The sequence below is a fragment of the Ananas comosus genome, linkage group 1 (assembly GCF_001540865.1).
Source record: "Ananas comosus cultivar F153 linkage group 1, ASM154086v1, whole genome shotgun sequence".
In the NCBI taxonomy this organism is placed as follows: domain Eukaryota; kingdom Viridiplantae; phylum Streptophyta; class Magnoliopsida; order Poales; family Bromeliaceae; genus Ananas; species Ananas comosus.
Window position 1 is genome coordinate 51626 of NC_033621.1, and position 13489 is coordinate 65114.

A 13489-nucleotide genomic window follows, 5' to 3' on the forward strand; every position below is an offset into this window, starting at 1 on the left:
CCAGCCAATTTGCTGTCCGGTGGTGATTGCGCTCCAGACTCCAGAGAAGATTTAGGAAGTTAATAATAATTGTTATTATAAACTAACTAACTAACTAATCCCGCAAACGTGACACGTACGTGGGAGATAGATTACTTTTAAGAAACAACAGCATATTCTTTCTTAAGTAATGAAATATTAAAAATATTTGTATTCACTCTTTCAAAGACAAAATAAAAAGAGATCCAGAAAGAGATCTGTAGGAGGATCCAAAGTAGGCTACGAAGCTTTCCCTAAGATTAGTTATTAGAAAGCAATTCAGTTGTTTAGAAGCAGAGTACTGAAGCAATCACGGAACAGCAAGCCTTCTTTCCCCAAGAATCTCGATTTTGGACTATATGAGACCAATAGTCAGGGTTTTTGTCGGTGGAGGAGCTTCGAGATGATTCAATGCACCACTGTAATCCCTTGGCACCCAATCATGGCTATCAAGGCAGAATTTTGATATCCGGGAGAAGAGGTCTTAATAGGCTAAATTCCCTGCTTCCTCCTAATTCTGTTCCTGTAATGAATCTTTGAATTCAATGAAAATCAATGAAAATCCGCCTCCAGGCATACCATTCTTTTATATAAAAAAAAAAGGAAAAAAAGAGTGGAGCCTTCCCTCTATGATTTAAATTGTAGTAATACAATATACAGTGTTCATATCACTTGTTAAAGAGACCAAGTGCATGAGATCAGACATAGTGACATGACCGCCGCGGATTATAAATGCTCATGGAATTGATGAAAGGATATCATTCTTGAGAAGAATGGCGTTCAATTTACCAACAAGAAATTACGCGGATTTTGCTTCAGCAAGCTCCCAACTAAAGGGGATTTTGCCATCCATCTACCGCCAACTGTGATGAAATCAAATCTGCTCGATTCACAGATTATGTACAGACCACAAATCAAGAACATATAGTTAGACAAAATGTACGCTAGATTTCATCTCCTCATGCAAAACAAAGCTGATTCAACCTTTGCATTGCCAAATTTAGTTTGGCATGTAGCTCGTCCAAGCTTCTCATCCCCTGCTGCACATACTCCTCGCACATTCTGATCTCTTCCTCTTTCAAGTCCACTTGGAATATGCAGTCTTGAAAGTCGATAAACAAGCTTCCAAATTCAGCCCTACCATCCTCGACCATCTCTGAGAACATCTTCATCTCCCGGACAACCTGCTGGTACTCCAGCTCAGCCTCCTGCAGTGATATGGAAGAGGACTTTATTCCTGCTTCAAGGCTTCCAATCTGGGCATCCAGTGCTTCCGATTTTGACATTAAACCTGCAGTCTCCTTCCGTACCGTAACAAGCTGTTCACGTGACTGCTTCATCTCAGTTAATAGTTTTGTGCGCTCTTCCTCGGACTTGAGAAGCTCAGAAGCTTTCACAAAGTTCAGGGAGGATGATTTGGGTGCTGCAACATTATCGATTGCAAATAGAACCCTTTCATTCTCCTTCTTTCGAGCTTCTGCATCACGCAGTTTCTGCTTCAATCCATCAACTTTATTTCTCAGATCAGATTCAGATTGCAGGGCCGCTGCGCAAGCAGTAAAGAGTTCATTCTTGCACGCTTGAAGATATCTTAGTTCTTCTTTCTTTTGCTCCAGAGATCGAATGTATGAATCAACCCCTGCCCTAGCTTGGGCTTCTCTTTCTTCCCATTGATGAGCTTTCAAAGAGAAACTATTGAGTGCAGATTTTAGAGCCAAATACTTATTATCAGCAATAGTTTTCCTTTCTTGCATCTGCAACAAAACAAGCTTCAGATCCATGACAAATTGTTGTTTTAGTTGAACATCTTGCTGCATGACATGAACATCAGCTGAAAGCCCATCTATCACTTTGGTTGCACTCTCAAGCAATTCAAAATATTGGACAGCCTCTTCTGTAGCAACAACCTTATGCTGCACCTGCTTCAATTTTGTTCTGACCAGATGCAACACTTCTCTCGACAATTCTGTGTATGCAGCATGTACCTCAATGTTCTTCTCGCTTTTCTTCACGGAACATCCTTTTTCATCCAGTTCCATTTGCTTCTCGGGAAACAGCATTTCTTCTTTATTGTGGCATGTGTTAAGTTCATGAACCATTCTTTTGAACTCATCCCTTTCCTGCATGGCTTTCTCATACAAACCCATTAGTTTCTCATTCTCTTCATGCATCTCTTGGAGTTGGAGCTCCAGGTTCTCGGCATCTTTAGTACATGAAAAGTTGTCATGGCTGGAATTTTTATGTTCGGTATAACAGGACAGGCTGTTATCTTGTTCTTCACCAATCTCAGATTGACAAAGATTTCCAGGATGAATGGTGGCACCACCTGCAACGGCATTCTCGTAGAGATCAACCAATCTCTTGTTATCCTCAATAAGAACCTTAAGCTGCGATCGCAAATCCTCATTCTCCTTGGCCAAGGAGATGGCAGTTTCATGAGCTTCTGCTTCTCTTTGACTCGCAGAGGCAATTGCATCAACCATTGTCTTAAGTTCCATCTGAGCATCTGGTAAATCATGTATATCTGAATCTTTTGGGGCAGGTAGTTGCATCACCTGTGTATCTTCATTCATAGGATGAGAGTTTATATTCACTTCCAACTGCTCTACTAGCTCATCCACCCGCCTTCAATTTCGCCATTTCAGCAACAAAAACGTAGATATCAGGGTTTAAATAAAAGGTCAAATACAACAAACAGAATTATCAATTTGTTCAAATCTCTAAATCTGAAAATAGGATAACCAATTTGTACCTTTCCAGCTTTTCTTTCGCTTCGAGGCAGAAATTTAAATTCTTCCGAAGTGCTTCAATTTCCCTTTGGTTTTGAATCGCCTACATAAGATGGTCATATATAAAATGAAAATGATAGGATAAGCTAGTTAGAAAAGCATCAATAGGGACACACTTCAGAAGACATAAATTGACGCAATGATGTTGCGGTAAGAACCTGCAAATGAAGAAACTCATTTTCTTCATTTCCAGAAGATTCCCAAGATAAGGAGAGATCCTGCATGATTATGGAATTTATTTACAGAACAATGAATAGGACAATAGATTACTCATAAATAGTAAATTATTTGTGTCCACCAGGAAAAGGCCTGAAAAGACATGTAAGAGAGGCAGACGAGCTTAACAGGTTAAGAGGCCTAGAAGTTTAACCTTCTTTTGAAGGCACACAAAGTCACACTGCAGTAATAGAAAGAGTAATATAACTATTAAATGATGATTTTGTTTGCAGATGATATGCAAACCTGAACGACATCTTGATCCTTCTCATGCATAAGTTTCCAGTCCAATGCTTCTAATAACTGCAAATAACACATGCTTGATAAGAAGAAGGTAGAAAGTTGTAAAAAGCAATGAAATAAAGAAAGTAATGCGCATCGTTTTGCACCTTGTCTTGCAAAACAGTTATCTGTTCGTTCATCCTTTCTCTCTCACCTTCCTCAACAAATCCCTGCAATCTGAAAGTTCAAACGTACATTATTGACAATGGTACAGAAAATGGCATATTTTCTCATCTTTTTACCTTGCCAATGACAAAGTTCAATTTTACGAAAGAGTTTATAAAGTGAACTATTGAGAAAGTAGAAACAAGTCACAAGGACATTGAGTAACTAAAAGAGTGGCAATAATGCATAATAAATCAATTATACGAACCTTCTAAGCTCTTCTTTTAACTGCAAATTTTCCAGAGCAAATCTAGTAACTTCTGGATTACGATCAACCTGGTTACGGAGAAGTTCTATTTCCTTCAGAAGCTCCTCCTTCTCTTGCAAAAGGTGTGCTTCAGCTGATAATTTCCCTGAAGCAACTGACTGCAACCTTCTAATTCCTTCTTCACGGAACCGGAGTCTCATTTTTAAACTTTTTATCTCTTCTGTTCTTTGAGCAGCCTAGAGAACAACAGAGCATCATATGACATTGATGTGCAAAACTGACAAACCATGAGAAACATTTGCTTTAGCCTAGAAAGCAATTAAAATCTAATAAGTCCCTATGATATTTTGCACTCTTCTGCTAGTAGAAAAACAGAAAAAATACCATCTGCAATGTGCTCTAGACATGCCATGAGAACAAACGTATTAAACGCTATTTAGATTACTACTTGGTGATTGTCATTGTAAACAGATTGGTACCGTTTATAAATCTCAGGATCAGCTATAAAATATAATTAATTATGAAGTTACCACATCCCATTGCCTAGCAGCATAGATAAGCATGGTATTGAGTATTTCAGTAACACTACTAAAATCCATAAAATGAATGAGATATCTGCTAACCAGCTGCTCTGCGGCCTGCTTCCCAGCAGCCATTGCCTTCAATGTGGCTTCTTTATCTTGCTCCCTTTTAAAAGATGCAACCAGTGCAGCTTCATACTCTTTCCTCTAGATAAAACCATAGAAAAGAATTAGATAGCTCAACACGGAAGTGCAAAGCAAGCAAGAGAAAGAAATTCATACCTGTGATAACCTTTTATCAAATGTTAGTGGACTAAATGATCCCCGACTCCCATCACATTTGAAAGATGCAGGTGATTCAGAAGGAGCTCCACTAAAGCTATCATTTTCCAATTTCTCAGAGCTGCCATTGACTAATCCTTGTAAGCGATTCACCTCTTTCTGCATGAATTCCAGGGCTGTGACTTGTGAGAACTAAAAGAATGGAATGCAAGAATCACAAAACGCAGGATTGACATAGACAGAGTTCGCAAACTTGATGGACACACATCAATAAACAAGTTGCCTTAAATACAGCCTAGTGACAAAGAGAAATAATGTACCTAATCCAAGAGGATAGATCAATTGATATTTTTCATTATTTCTGTTATAAAATCCTACAGATAGCCTCAGAGAAATTGCAAGGTTATTTATAGTATTGCACCAATAGTGATCAATATATCATGCTACATTATTCACGCCAAATAAAAGGAGATATGAAGCATTTATCAGCTACCTAGAAAGATATGGAGTACCTTTAACTGCTGAATCTGTAGACGCATGCTAAGAATATCACCAGAAGCATCCTCATTTACTATGGCCTAATGAGAAAAACAACAGTCAGCATATGTTTGTGGGAACAGCGAGCAGATCAAAATAATGCTTGTTACTCACATTGTTCCTAATGAACTTAGCACGTTGCGCAAATTTCAATGTGCTTAGTGTCTCCAATGCACAACTAGAAGCAACCATGATAATCAATTAACACATAACATGGAAAGGGCCAGAAAATAGGCATGCTAAGAACTGCAAGTGATAAACAAGCAGCAGTAAATTATGACATTTACCAATTAGATGGGCTAATATTTGCAATGATAATAGTTTTTGAGTTCCCTCCTAGTGAGTCCTGAAAGAAAAAGAAGATAAAGAACACTAAGAGACAACAACACAACAGGCGCATCAAAATCAACAGTAAAACATCCAGATAGGAAAGAATTTGAGAACAAAATGTATAAATTCGATTAGTACTATTTGGTTGGAGAATATTAACCTTGTTCAGTTGTTCCTAATTATAGTTAATCTTATACTCTGTACCAAACACAAAATTAACGTTCTTCCTACTTATACCTCGATGGGACCTTAGAATTTGACCTCAAACCAAACATGCCCTTGACAAACAAGAAGAAAGTAAATGCGTCTATTTTATAAGGGTATAAAATCTAGAATATAGATCTGACTACATGCTCAGAAATTAGTCAATTGCATTTGTGATTTACTCTTCTTAACTTAGTTGGTAAGTCAGACCAATAAGTAATTAAGTCTACATGTGATGGACCACAGACATTCTGAATATTCTCTGAATGTCTAGCTGCAAATGGGATAAAGGTTCTTTTCCCTGTCTATAGTACCTGAAGAAGAAAGGTCAGTTTTGAATCTCGATAAGGTACATGGAATGACTTCTTATTGGAAACACCGACAAGATTCATGATCACAAGTCTGTAAAATTCAAAGGAGAAAGGTGAGAATTGATATTGTTGAAGCAAATATGAAAATGTGTAAAGGAAATTTATGATCTAGGAGACATGGAAAAGAAAAGGAACAAACCCTAATGTTGAAAGTGACTTGTTGATGTTGGTTGCTTCCTTAAGGCGTTCCCCTTCAGCACCTGAGCTCTTCTGCCTGATAATGAATAGATTGTCAAACAATATAATTGCTAACAAATAGAGATGCAAATGTCACATCAAAAGTCATATGGAATGAATCACAAAGTCATATCGACATATTTGTGATGAGCAACACGAAAAGGTTCGTAAAGTTTACCTCTCTGAACCTGCAAGGTCTACGAGATTAATCCGCGCAAACCTATGATGGGAAATTCCTTGTAATTCCCACTGTAAAAGCACAAACACCCAGTATTCATAGTTAAAGTAACTTAAAGATATCTCATAAATATAGATGACTAGAGATATTTCATCTTAGCATATAGATAATTTTATTTATCTATCACGATACTTCTCGAACGGAGAAAAAAAAAAGAAGCATAATTGGTGGTTCATTTCAGCAACGGCACACAAAAAAACAACAAAAAGACATACCTTACTCTCAATGACGCAAGTAAAGACACTATGAGAACGGCTACTTGCTCTATTCATATTTGTTGCGGCCACCTTTCTATTTGCTGCTCCCTGAAAAAAAGATACTTGGTATGTACATCAAATTATCTCAATGGCGAAAATGGCGAAAATCAACTCTACTAGATATCACATGTAGTTCGTAATGCATGATACAACACAAACACACAATTCTTTTAAGTAACACTTAGCCATAACTATAGATTCTAATCAAAGAAGCAGCAGTTTCATGATCTCACATTCATTGATTATAAAAATTGCTCAGCTAACTATTGGCTTCTTCATTGAGTCAAATAATGCTTTGCAATCATACCTGGATCAGTTGTTGCATAACATCTCGAGCACTTGAAACCTCATATTCTGTGAGATTCTCCACATACACACCTTTCCTTGCATCTTCTCTTATCTGCAAGAAATTAATATTCTTTTCAACATTGCATGCTTCAAAGTAAAAGAAATGTTAAAATGCAATCATCAATACTAATGCACATCTTAAGCTAGTAAACCAATTTTAGATGCAGACATGAACAACAAGCTAATGAACAATGATAAAAATGCTTAAAATTTCATTGAATATCATGAACAAAGATCACATTTTGGTTATTTGCAGATTTCCATGTCATAAGAAATAAAGAATCTGTAGAATTCTGATAATTTACCTGCAAATTAACAGAAGTTGGATCCAGTAGATCTAAAATTTGCTCATTGTATATTTCTAGAAATGAACATTTACAAGTAAATCGCAACTTTTCATCTCTTCGAGCCTCTCTTTCCTGCTAATCAATAAGCAAAGAGTCAATGTTTAACATGAATATTCTGTGCATATGATATGTGAAATTAAGCAGAAGGTACAAGTTAAATTACCCTCTGAATTCTTGAGAAAAGGTATTCAAATACTCGAGGTGTCATCCCACAGTTAACACTATGCCTACGCGTTCCACCTTCAATATCACCTAACATTGTATGTGTCTTTCCACTACCAGTCTGAAAGAGAAAAATGAACAAAAAGAAAAGTAAGACATCAATTGTCTTGGCACTCTGGTAGTTTGGAACTAACACATTCTCTTACATCAGCAACAGCCTAGCTGCGACAATACTGGGAAAAGATCAAAAATAGTAATAATAATAATAATAATAATAATAATAATAATAACATAACTGAAAAAGAAAAGGCATTAATTGTTCCGCATGCATAGTTTCAAGGTGAAAAAATTCACAGCATATGGGCACTGAACTTCCGTATAGAGTTAAGCAGAAGCAGGAATCAGCTGGAGCTCACCTGACCATATGCAAACATACAGCTATTGTAACCTGCCACACAGTTTTCTACCATTGGCACACCAGCCACTTTGAACAGCTTTTCCTGATGAGGAACCGGGAGCATTATTCTGTGGTCAAAATAATGCCATAAAAGGATCTAATTCTGCTCAAATTTAAGAAAGGAAAATAGTACCTGGCTGACATGCTCATCAGCAACAAGATCAAAGGTAAATCGTGACTCTGGATGTCCAATCCAAGTAAGAGTTTGACAGTTCTCCTGTCTGACACATCGGTTGTGTCCCTGGAGTGTTACCTCAGAACTGCTGAGAGGTCGTATCCGAATGACAACCTTCTCGGCAAGAAAGTATGATCACAATTATCGCAAGCAGAGACAGAGCCATTGCAGAAGAAAAAAAGGCGCCCGTATAGTCAGCACTAGCAGACATAAACTAGAAGAAATTGCAATTTGAACATAAATAAACTGACTTTTGTCACTCAGCTGCCAACCGTAGCTTTTAGACGAAGGCATCTGTCACCGTCAGTAAAAGTTGGATGCATGACTAACCCTATCTTTCAGCTTGCATTTCTATTCCGATATTACTTCTTTAACGAGTGGCTAGTTTTAAGGTCTAAACAGAGGCTAATGATAACCGAAGTCCGAAAACTCCATGAGGTATTAGTTTTCTAAACCCCCAAAGAAAGGATCCTGACCAACTGAGTTGCTTCACTTCGTTCCTGTTACTCTTGCGCTAACCATTGGCAAAATCTACGTAATCATGGAATCTCCACAAAATTTAAGGACGGCGTTTCACAGCCAAATGCGTGCTCATGTTAGCAGAAGACAACTATTCAAACCAAGCAACAAGTAAATCAGAAAGACGAGAGGGGTGGGGTGAGGGGGGTGTTGGTGTGGTGCAGTGTGTGGTGTTGGGGAGAGAGAGAAAGGTGCCAAAAAAGAGCCACCAGTGCTAAGGCTAAAAAGAGTACCTGGATATTGTTATCCTTCCAGAAGGAAGGATCTTCCTGCAGCTCGAACCTCAGGGGGACGATCCCGGCAGCAGCAGCAGAAGCAGAAGCAGAAGCAGCTGCAGCAGGAGCGGAACTAGTAGCAGCACCTGCCTCTTTTTCGCTGGCGAAGTTCTCCGGCTCCGACTCCTCCGCGGCCTCTTGGAACCTAACCCGGCTTCTCACTGGCTCCATGAATGAATGAGACCGCCCGTCGCAGAAACAGACTGATTTATCAGTAAGGAAGCAGCCGATAAAACCCTAAGGCTTGAATAAGCGACGCGACGCGATCTAGACTCTAGAGGGGACGGACGAGTGGAGGAGGACAGAGAAATCAGAGGCGGAGTAAAAGGGCTACTGCAGTGAGAAGTTAGGGTTTTGAAATTTCAGGAACGATCCGAGGGCGGGGGATATCGCTGTGGCTGGAAAGTTTGGAGGCCCCGGAGGGCTTTGTAGGGTACAACCGTACAAGTGTGGAGGAGAGGGAGCGGATCTCTGCGCAAGTCAGGAAAATGGCAGTGAGCGATCGAGCGAGCGAGCGAGCGAGAGCGGACGAGGGAGGTCTCCGTTTGAAATATTTGGTTCTCTGTATAGTGATACTGTATCGGACGATGGAAAAATGTTACGCGGACGGCGGAGATGGAAAATTTTCAAATTTCGTGACCGTTTGGATCCAGGTAGGGGTGTAATGTGGGCCCACATTTTCCCGGCCGAAACGGGCTAGGGGCAGGCCCGGCCTGGCCCGGATTTAATTAGATGTCTTCTCACATCATACTGGATTTTAATGTGCTAGTAAACAGGGACCACCCGCCAGGCCAGCCAGGCTGAAACAAAAGGTTTGGGTTCTGGTCGGGCTCAGGATTCACGATGCAACCCAACCCAATCCTCATGTGCAGACAAACGCCCAATACAAATGGCCTGACTCGGCCCAGTACGTAGCTTTACTCCTTCCTAGTCCTAGCAAAATAGAGTGAAGTAGATACAGTTCTGGCTTGCGAACCCGAGCAGGGGCAGGCCCGTCTCTCCTTCGTTTGTTGTCTGGGTCCTGCCCCTCTCCTTCCCTCCCTCCTCTTTCGGTGGTCGCGAAGTGTCCGTCCTGTCGCGCCGCCCTGCTGAAATTGCCTCCGCAGCAACAACTCGAAGAAGAAGAAGAAGAAGAAGAAGAAGAAAAAGGGAGAGGGAGAGGGAGGGAGGGATGGCGCTGTGGATGGAGAAAGACTCCGAACCCACTACCGAGAGCGAGAAGGCCGACTTAGAAGCCATCGCTGCCCTCAAAGAGGCCGCTGCCATCGAGCTCAAGGCAAAACCTAAACCCTAAATAAACCCTTCCCTTCCCAGCATCCCTTTCTCGTTCTCTCTCTTTCTTTTGTCTTCATTTGCCGACGCCTGCCTTGCCTTCCATTTGTTTCAGGAGCAAGGCAACCAGTTTGTCAAGATGGGTAAGAAGCACTACGCGGATGCCGTCGGCTGCTACACAAGGGCCATCAATCAGAAAGTTTTGAGCGACTCAGATAACTCCACTCTCTTTGCGAACCGTGCCCATGTCAATTTGCTCCTTGGAAATTATAGGCGTGCCCTTACAGATGCCGAGGAAGCAATCAGACTATGCCCGTCTAATTTGAAGGTACGCTCTTTCCTCGCTGCTTCCCGCACAGGCTGATCCTTGCCGGCAAGCATGCTAAATATGCGCGCGCACAGTCGCGTTGCTTCAATGCATCTTAAGCATGACGCTGGAAGATGGTGTTTTGCTCAAAGTCTCAGTATAAAATGAATAACTCGATGTCAGTTTGCTTGTGGTTCGTATAAAAATTTAAAATGCTTTGGCATGCACTGCACTGAACTTTACTTCAGTTTAAGATTATAACGTGTCAAAAATGTAGCTAGGCATACTATCGGGCAGCCAAAGCCGCTTTCTCCTTAAACCTGTTGGTTGAAGCAGCATCACACTGCGAAAGGGGACTCGAGAGGTTCCCCTCTAATGAAGAGCTTAACAAGTTACGAGCACAAGTTGATACACAGAAGAAAAAACAGGAATATCGGAATGCCAAAGTTTCAAAGGCGCTTGCTGCAGCTAAGGTCTGCATCTTTGTAGCTACAGTGATTTCTTCACTACGTGTGCATGTCTATTTCCCTAATGAAATCGGTGTATGTAGGACCTTGCTTCTGCTGTAGAAAAGAGGGGACTGAAACTCGGGAAGGCAATGTATCAGGAATTAACTGGGTTAAGAAAACCAATATTGGATGAAAGCGGTATACTTCACTGGCCAGTGCTGCTTCTTTATGCAGAGGTCATGTCAAGTGATTTCATCGAGGATTTCTGCGAAACCGACATGTTTTCACTCCATCTTGATGTGATATCCTTGTAATCTAGTTCACATGGAAAAGTTATCGTTAATTCCTTTGACAAACTTGCCTGATGAACAATTAGAAAAGTTATCCGTAACTTTCAAACATGTTTTCAGCAAGTTCTCTGCCATTACCATGGGACAGCTACCACAATTACACAAGGGAAGCTGTGGAGTTGTACTATCAGGTTTGTTACTGAACTTAAAGTCGACCAGTCATCTTTTAGTTTCATATGCAAAATTGCTGTAAAATCGATCAATGATAAATGGGGGTCTGTTTCTTGTCTTACAAACTTCTATACATGCAAAAAACAGTTTTACACATGCCTTTTGCTTAGTACATCTTACGGTTATCACAAGCAAAATGCATCCGCTTCATCCTTTAGCACTCGTCAAAGTTGCAGAACTAACCATTTATTTGACGGCTTTCTAAGGATAATTTTCAAATTCTGGAGCTACCTAAAATTTCTTGCTTGCATATGCAAATAATAACTATTTTGTGGCATAATTAATCCAATCTGTGATTCTTTGCAGGCTGGTATTGGCACTCTTTTGTCCAAAAAAGAAGTTCTCAAGCATCTCCTTGAGGGGACTGTGGATTCACTTGCAGGTAACTTTTTTGAAGAGAAAGATGCAGAAAATGATGTCGACAACGGAATTTCCTCAACAAGTATGCAGTCTCACTAATCCTCTTTTGAAAGTTTATCTTTTCACTTATAAGTTGGTTGATTAGAGCAGTGGAGTTATAATTCTAATTTAGGAAAAATCAAAGGTAAAGATCGCATTTTACATGAGCAAATTGGTTCGGTGAGCTTCAGTGCTGCTGTGGCAACAGATATCTTTCTTGATTTGTCTTTCTCTTTTCGGCTACTAACCTCCCTTATTCTAGGTCGTAAACTGTTATTTTTAAACTATTGTCAGTCGAAAGCCTTCTTTAGATCCTATTGTTTTGAGCTTGAATTAAGTTTGTTCCTTCAACTAGGTTTTGCATTTGCAGTATTGACCACTAAAGAGCAAAGATTTTCTCCTATGCAGACTCTGCAGAGTCTTGGATTTTAAGTGATCTGCATCTGCATGGAGTAAAAATTCCATGCTTTGTTGTTGCTGACAGTTTTTCTTTTTTATTGACTGTAAATTGTTGCAGAATATGTTCATAATAACAATGATTTTTGCCTATGCAGACTATGCAGTCTAAGATTTTAAGTATTCTGCATCTAGATGTAGTTAAAATATCATGCTTTATTGTTGCGGACAGTTGTTGCTTTCTATTGACTGTAAATTGTTGCAGAATATGTTCCTAGGCTGGTAAATTTTCATGAAACTCTGGCATGTAGTAAACTTTAGGGATGTAAAAATATGAAAAAAAATAAGGACAAGGTTCGAGATTTCTGAGTCTTCCAGAGAAACACTTTTCAACTTAGTTCAGAAGTTCATTATCCCTTTTGGATAGAGAAAAACAAGTAGCTCATTTTCTGGTCAGAAAGTATAGTTTCATACATAGGAGTTGCCAGTGTATAACTGTTTGCCTAAATCTTTCTTTTCTTACGTGTTTCCACTGTATCAAAATTTGGCATTTGGTTTTCCATTAAAATAAGTTATGGTGTCTTTAACTCTCGATGGCATTTCAATTGTATACAGGCAGCATCTACGGTAAGTGGATCAAGGTGGATGAGAAAAAGACTCTCCTAGATGTCTTGCAGCATACAGAATATATCATTCCAACAATACCAGGTGTTGTCCTTTTCTTTTCCGTTGTTGTACTTTGTGGCAATAATTTACCTATTGTTCCTAGTTTCTTTTTAGTGACATTTAGTTAATAATTTTTTTCTGCAGTGTTTTTTGTTGTTTCAAAGAAATCTAGTTTCTACAAGGAGTTCAAAGCTGGAAAGTGGTCTCCACCATAATACTTATGCTGTGTACCGACATGAGATGCAATATCATATGGCTTGTAAAAACTTCTCCAAGTTTGTAGCTGTAAAGCTTGCTGTGATTATCATCAATGGTTAGGATATACGCTGAAGGAAGGCTCCTCTAAATAGTTAGACAGGAGGTATCACGCCTTTTTCATTTTAAAGACGAGGTGTACTATGAGTCTATGACGGAATAACCCTTGGATGAGAAGCTCTTCATAGAAATACTTTGTAGCATAATTGCATTAAGAACATGTTTAGTGTGATTGCATTTTAGTTATTGTAGTTTGCTACAATGAATGAACTTTTGAGTGCTGAATCGTTAGCATTGTAATCATGCTACCATATAGATGAGGCCACAGGTTAACTGGAATCAAAAG

The 13489-nt window shown here is 39.6% G+C and overlaps 2 protein-coding genes across 2 annotated transcripts; one reads left to right on the plus strand and one right to left on the minus strand.

Moving 5' to 3' along the window:
• LOC109707754 (kinesin-like protein KIN-12G) lies at positions 639–9402 on the minus strand. The gene is made up of 21 exons (XM_020229281.1): positions 8837–9402; positions 8043–8198; positions 7869–7952; positions 7454–7573; positions 7249–7362; positions 6903–6995; positions 6554–6643; positions 6279–6349; positions 6063–6137; positions 5867–5954; positions 5306–5364; positions 5133–5196; positions 4994–5059; positions 4482–4640; positions 4302–4406; positions 3679–3914; positions 3413–3482; positions 3270–3326; positions 2966–3025; positions 2771–2850; positions 639–2643 (listed from the first exon to the last, which is right to left on the minus strand). The coding sequence occupies exons 1-21, from the start codon at positions 9047–9049 to the stop codon at positions 978–980; spliced, it is 3726 nt and encodes a 1241-aa protein (XP_020084870.1). The 5' UTR covers positions 9050–9402; the 3' UTR covers positions 639–977.
• On the plus strand, positions 9856–13385 carry LOC109707634 (tetratricopeptide repeat protein 4 homolog). The gene is made up of 8 exons (XM_020229058.1): positions 9856–10154; positions 10266–10478; positions 10739–10930; positions 11008–11208; positions 11307–11387; positions 11734–11869; positions 12838–12930; positions 13033–13385. The coding sequence occupies exons 1-8, from the start codon at positions 10050–10052 to the stop codon at positions 13101–13103; spliced, it is 1092 nt and encodes a 363-aa protein (XP_020084647.1). The 5' UTR covers positions 9856–10049; the 3' UTR covers positions 13104–13385.

Coding starts and splice junctions, on each gene's coding strand:
- LOC109707754 (XM_020229281.1), bottom strand. CDS start 9,049: ATGGAGCCAGTGAGAAGCCGGGTTAGGTTCCAAGAGGCCGCGGAGGAG. Junction 5,197..5,305: donor AATATTAGCCCATCTAATTG/GTAAATGTCATA, acceptor GGTTGCTTCTAG/TTGTGCATTGGAGACACTAA. Junction 3,026..3,269: donor AGGATCAAGATGTCGTTCAG/GTTTGCATATCA, acceptor ATAATCATGCAG/GATCTCTCCTTATCTTGGGA.
- LOC109707634 (XM_020229058.1), top strand. CDS start 10,050: ATGGCGCTGTGGATGGAGAAAGACTCCGAACCCACTACCGAGAGCGAG. Junction 10,479..10,738: donor TATGCCCGTCTAATTTGAAG/GTACGCTCTTTC, acceptor AAATGTAGCTAG/GCATACTATCGGGCAGCCAA. Junction 11,209..11,306: donor TTTCACTCCATCTTGATGTG/ATATCCTTGTAA, acceptor TAACTTTCAAAC/ATGTTTTCAGCAAGTTCTCT.